Source organism: Dipodomys merriami, unplaced genomic scaffold (assembly GCF_024711535.1).
Source record: "Dipodomys merriami isolate MVZ:Mamm:240054 unplaced genomic scaffold, mDipMer1.0.p SCAF_19, whole genome shotgun sequence".
NCBI classification, from domain to species: Eukaryota; Metazoa; Chordata; class Mammalia; order Rodentia; family Heteromyidae; genus Dipodomys; species Dipodomys merriami.
Window position 1 is genome coordinate 15,733,060 of NW_027203270.1, and position 6,000 is coordinate 15,739,059.

Consider the following 6,000-nt stretch of genomic DNA (forward strand, 5'->3'; position numbering starts at 1 on the left):
GAACCTGTGGCTCATGCCTGTAATCCTAGCTATTCAGGAGGCTGAGATCTGAGGATCACAGTATGAAGCAATAAAGTCTGTGAGAGTCTTATCTCCAATAAACTACTCAGAAAAAGCCAGAAATGGTGTTGTGGCTCAAGTGGTAAAGCACTATCCTTGAGTACAAAGAGGCTCAGGGACAGCACCCAGACCCAAAGTTTAAGCCCCAGGACAGGCAAAAAAAAGAAACCACTAAAACCACTTTAAGTGAGCCATCTATAAGCCCTATTATTTACATCTCAGTAAAGATTCAAAATAGTGAAGTGGGCCAGGTGTTACAGTATACCTATATTCCTGCTGCTCTATTCAAGGCTATATTGGCCAAATAGAAGATTCTATCTGAAAACAACTTATAAGCAAGGTGATTCTGGTATGAGTTAAATGGCAGTTTGCTTGCTAAGCACAAATCCCTGACTTCAAACCCCAATACTGACAACTGGGAGGAAAAAAAAAAAAAGCCACAGATTACAATATACTATAAAGAGAACCCAATAGTAAGGATTAAGTCCAAATAGCTAATCACAGAAACCAAGATTGAATCAATAACCTGTAGTAAGCTAAATACTAAATACTTAAATAAGTCTATAGTTCAAAAAGAACACTTAGCAGAATAGAAACATGTATCTCTAGCCAAACTGTCACCTAGTAACATTTCAAGCTCCAGAAATTTCTCTGGTAACAGCTGAAGTCAAGCTATCTTTCCTCTTTGGAGACATTTGTAGTCCAGTGTTAAGACTGCATAAGCAGGGGCTGGGAAGGTGGCTCAGTGGTACAGTGCTTGCCCCACATGCATTAAGCCCTGGGTTGGATTCCTCAGCACTACATAAGCAGAAAAAACCGGAAATGGCGCTGTGGATCAAGTGGTAGGGTGCTAGCCTTGAGCTGAAGAGCTGAGGGACAGTGCCAGGCCCAGAGTTCAGCCCCCATGACCGACCAGAAAAAAAAAAAAAAAAAGACTGCTTAAGCATACACAAGGGGGGCTGGGAAGGTGGCTCAGTGGTAGAGCGCATGCCTTGCATGCCAGAGGCCCTGGGTTCGATTCCTCAGCACCACATAAGCAAAAAGAAAAAAAAAAGCCAGAAGTGGCGCTGTGGCTCAAGTGGTAGAGCGCTAGCCTTGAGCTGAAGAGCTGAGAGACAGCACCCAGGCCCAGAGTCAGGCCCCATGACTGGACCCCCCAAAAAAAAAAGCATACACAAGGCTCTGGATTTGATCCTTAAGCTCACACACTGAAAAAGTGTCATTTCCCCTTACCTTGACCGAGTGCCTGTGGGAGATTGGATTGATCAAAGGATCAAAGTAGAAAGCTGGCAAATCAGGATCCTCAGTCTTGATGAACACAACATTAGGAGTGTGATACCTAAAAATGAAAGAGTTAGTCAAAATTCTTCTGCCTTGGCCTCAATCTAAATACCAGCGTTTTCCTTTCTAACTGCGGTGTTCCCATTATCTCACCAGGTAAGATGGACATGGTGTGGAAGGTTGTTGTATAGGTAAGGAAAAGCAATCTTGTATTCAGTTCGAATAGGCTGCCGAATTATTATCTTATTAATATCATTGAATTCATTCCAGTCTTCATCCCTAGAATAAAAAATCAAGGATGAGTAGACTAGTTTGGAAAAATCTTAAAGATCAAGATTAGACTTTACTCCACTCAAAGAGTCTCAATCTCTCCAACTTACTGTAAATTGATGTCTCGAACAAGAGGTTCAAATTTTGGTCCTCCAGGAATGGCCATATTGAGTGCCTTAGAAGTAAAGAAGGCCTTCAGATCAAACAGATAGAAGTAGTTGTCATCCACCAAGTCTGTTAGAAGCTGATTAGCCAGGCGGTAGAGAGTAGACATCATAGGCAGTGTGAACTGCCAACGCTGGTAAGTGGAGCCATTAACATACCTAGAGAAAAAAAGAGGCCTCATATCAAGTAGCTAGCTAGCCAAACCATATAACCCTACTGCTCTTCCAGGTCCCCTTTCTTATTTCCAGAACTCTCACAGGAGTGACAAGTCCACCCATTACTCACTTCCTGCTGTCTCTCAAGGGCTGGTGGTCATAGAACCAGTCCAATACAGGGGCATCCTCCTCAGGGTCCAGCTCAAGCTGAATGGCTTCCAGTGGCTCAACATCTAGGATGTTGTCAGCATAATCCAGGGGTGGTTCCTCATCATCAAAAGGAGGGAAACGCATCCTTTTGAAATGCCTCCTGTCTCTTTTTTCTCGACGCATCATAATCCACATTGACCTAGATGGCAAGAATATCATATAAGTTTCTACCAACTGACCCTCGACTACCACTACCACCATCACATGCCATATTCTAGCCCTTCTCACCCCCACTGGGAGATGTAGACTGGTTCAATGACCCAAGGAATCTCATTGACGAAGGAAATGGCTCCAGTGATGTGGTACAGCACAGGCACATCCCGAATCTGCTCCCAAGGCATAGGCATGTTTTCCAGGAGTTTGAGGACAGCATGAGGCATGTACTTTAGGGCACTATAACATTAAGAAGAGAGAAGGTTATTAGAAATGTCAAGGGCTTCTGCTATTATTCCCATGCTAACGCCATGTGTTTATCACAATACCATGTTCCATAGAAAGTCCTAACTCATAGTCCAAAACCCCCAACTCAGCATGAAGTGAGGTCCTCTATGACTAGAAACCTTGCCTTATCAATACCTCCATCTTGTGTCACTCTTCTACTAAAACTTCACCCTCCCACAATATTAGATTAACATGACAGCTCTTCCTCTGAAGACATCTAGATAATCTCACAATCTACTCCCTCTACACCTTCCTGTAAATAATGGTAAAATATTTACCACACTTTTTTGTATCCATTTGTCTCATATCTATCATGCCACTGTATTCTATACTACTGAAAAGTGGAGATCATTACTACTGCCTGCTTAGTAGTTAGCATAAGCTTGATTTTTTGTTTTGACATAGGTCTAACTTATGAAGCCCAGGATGGTCTCAAATTCAATCCTCCTGCTTCAGATTCCCAAGTCTTGGGGACCATGGGATTGTAGGCATGCATCACTATATCACGAGTATACTGTTTATTTCAAAACTACTTATGAAATAAACTCCCATGGCTGTCCTAATCCTGGTCATTAATGGGCTAACATTTTTGTATTCACAAGAACAGAGATTTGTGAAGAAATCTTGTGTACTCACACAGCTTAGGGTCACACAAAAAAAATAATAAGTACCCAGACCTTAGGAGTTAAATATCCTATATCTCAGAATTCTCATCACTGAGAAGTTAAAGATTTCCAGACTGTATACACTGTCTACTTTGGGCTTCACATAGTTCAATTATTGATTGATTGTTGATCATGGGGCTTGAGCTCTGAGCTTGGGTGCTGTCCCTCAGCTCTTCAGCTCAAGGCTAGTGCTCTACCATTTGAGCCACAGCGCCACTTCCGGCTTTTTCTGTTTGTATGGTGCTGAGGAATCGAACCCAGGGCCTCATGCATGCAAGGCAAGCACTCTACCACTGAGCCACCTTCCCATCCCACACAGTCCAATTATATAGGTGTTTATAGCAGCACCCACAGAACAAAACAAAGCAATAAATTGTTTAACTGAAAGTTCCAAAAATTATCACTAAGTCTCAATAGTTCCCTTCTTACTCTTATCATCGCCAAGATGGAACCAGTGCCAATGGCTCACATCTGTAATCCTAGCTACACAGAATGCTGAGATCTAAGTTAAGTATCATAGTTTGAAGCCAGCCCCAACAAGGAAATCTATAAGACTTGTATCTCCAATTAACCACCAAAAAAACTGGAAGCAGAGGTGGGGCTCAAGTGGAAGAGTGCTAGTCTTAAATCAAAAAGCTAAGGAACAAACTATATGCCTCACTATCAGCGCGCGCGCGCGCGCGCGCACACACACACACACACACACACACACACACACACACACACACACACACACACACACACACACACACACACACACACACACACACACACACACACACACACACACACACCCCTGCTAGATGGCAGAAGGCAGAAGATCTATCCAAGACTGAAAATGGTAGGACAGACAAAGGTACATGTAAAACTCCAGATTAAATTATTCCAGGATAATGCTTACCCTAAATAGACTCTTTTGTCGTGACGAAACTTCCGGTTGGTCATGTCTCCGTGATCTCGAATAATCTTCCTTACATGTTCTGGGGGCATGTCTTCCTTCTGAGCATCCACAAATCCAAACTTGCGCTTTTCTGCATATCGTTTGGCCTGCAACTGCTGCCATTTTCGGGCTACAAAGGTACCTCAGTTCAAAGGACTGCACACATTTAGGCTAATTATACGCATTTCCCGCCCTTGGGTAAGCTCCTGTCGGGACATATCTTGCCATCTTACTCTTCTACTTTTACTCTCATTGCCTTTATCACTAACTGATGTTGAGGGGTTTCGTATACCTCCTCATTGCAATTTAAACCCTATGACTGCAGGAATTGTCTCTATTGCTATACAACCCCACCACCACCACCACTGGATCATTGGCTGCAAACAAAAACTTTAAATGACTTGACTAATAAAATGAGCTAAATTGTGAGCTGACACCTAATAATCAGTCAAAACAGAACTTTGGGCCGAAACCTGCTGGCGCGCATGCGCACGCCCGTCGCGTAGCTGGGCCCGCGCGCGCCGCTCCCACTCCCCCCTCCTCACCTTTTTCCTGCAGCTTCTCCTCCGACATGTAGTCCGGCAGCGGGGCTAGAGGGCCGGGCACCGGGTTACCCGGCCCTCGGTAGGGAAATACTCCGGCCATGCCCGGAGAATCTAGAGAGCGGCGGGAGAAAAAAATTAACCAGCAAGGCCCAGGCCCACAAAAGGCTCAAAGATGATACACGTCCAGAAACCCCTGGCTTGAATCCCACCTCGCTAAGAGTGTATGCAGCCCGACCTGACACAGACCCTCTGACCGCTCAAGCGGGCCCCATTAAGCCTCCTGAAGCCCAACCTTGAAAGCCAACCACAATGCAGCCCCTACCACAGACAGCCGCTATCCCGGTAGCGCAATGGCGGCAGCCTACGTCCGCCCCGCGTTCCCAACACCAGGAAGTGCGCAATCAGAGTTTAGATGGATGAATGAGAAGACCAATTAGGACTGGGTACCTCTCCGGAAGGGGCGGGTCCATAAGCGGAAAGGATTTGAACGCAAGTGGGTGTGGTCGGAATCAAGCTCCTCCTCCCGCGTTTCCTAGGTTCCTTCTGAGGCCTCCTGTAGACCCAATTGGCTTTCAACGTTGCTCCTAGACAGGGGAGCTATCAGAATTTTAATAAATTTGTCAAAATTATACACTGTTCCGTCTCTTCTCATAAATGCAGACTTGACATGCCGTACTAGCTCCAGCTCAATCAACCCTTTGTTCATGCATTCACTCATTCCGTTGCCATTTTCCGTTCCCGTTATATTCCCGTTATATACCAACGACTGATAGTACAGTTGGAAAAAAGACAACCTGATGGAACTCACAAGGCAGTAGGATAATAGACCAAAATGCAGGCTTCTGACACGGAGTGGTGACAGTTCACAAACAAGGCATTTAACCTTGCCTGAGGGGGATGAAGCTCAGTAGTAGGGTTCTTGCCTAGTATATACAAGGACCTAGATTTTGTTTTCCAGAGCTGCCAAAAAATAAATTTGATAAAAACAAATTCTGCCTTAGAAACCAGAGAGAAGTTTCTCAGAGAGCCTGGGAAAAAAAAGGTACTTTGAAGAACTTCATTGGTGGTGTCTTTCTCTTCCCTCTATTTAGCAATGATATCTCCCACTGTACACAAAATTTGACTCAATTTTTGGGAATTGCTCAATTCCCTTGGATCAGGTACTCAGGAAGCTGAGATCTTGATCACAGTTGGAAGTCAGCCCAGACAGAAAAGTCTGGCATCTCCAAAATAACCAGTGGATTAGAGGCATGGATCAATTGCTAAGA

The 6,000-nt window shown here is 44.5% G+C and overlaps 1 protein-coding gene across 1 annotated transcript in view; it reads right to left on the bottom strand.

Moving 5' to 3' along the window:
* The window catches only part of Prpf8 (pre-mRNA processing factor 8), a 34,117-nt gene extending 28,994 nt beyond the window's left edge, over positions 1–5,123 (bottom strand). Inside the window, exons 1-8 of the mRNA XM_070027466.1 lie at positions 5,055–5,123; positions 4,733–4,843; positions 4,149–4,317; positions 2,370–2,534; positions 2,062–2,280; positions 1,722–1,934; positions 1,495–1,620; positions 1,294–1,399 (exon numbers count right to left, since the gene is read on the bottom strand). Of these exons, the coding sequence (XP_069883567.1) occupies positions 1,294–1,399; positions 1,495–1,620; positions 1,722–1,934; positions 2,062–2,280; positions 2,370–2,534; positions 4,149–4,317; positions 4,733–4,832 (1,098 nt within the window). The 5' untranslated portion in view covers positions 4,833–4,843; positions 5,055–5,123. The remainder of the gene's footprint in view (positions 1–1,293; positions 1,400–1,494; positions 1,621–1,721; positions 1,935–2,061; positions 2,281–2,369; positions 2,535–4,148; positions 4,318–4,732; positions 4,844–5,054) is intronic.
* Between the last annotated feature and the right edge of the window lie 877 nt (positions 5,124–6,000).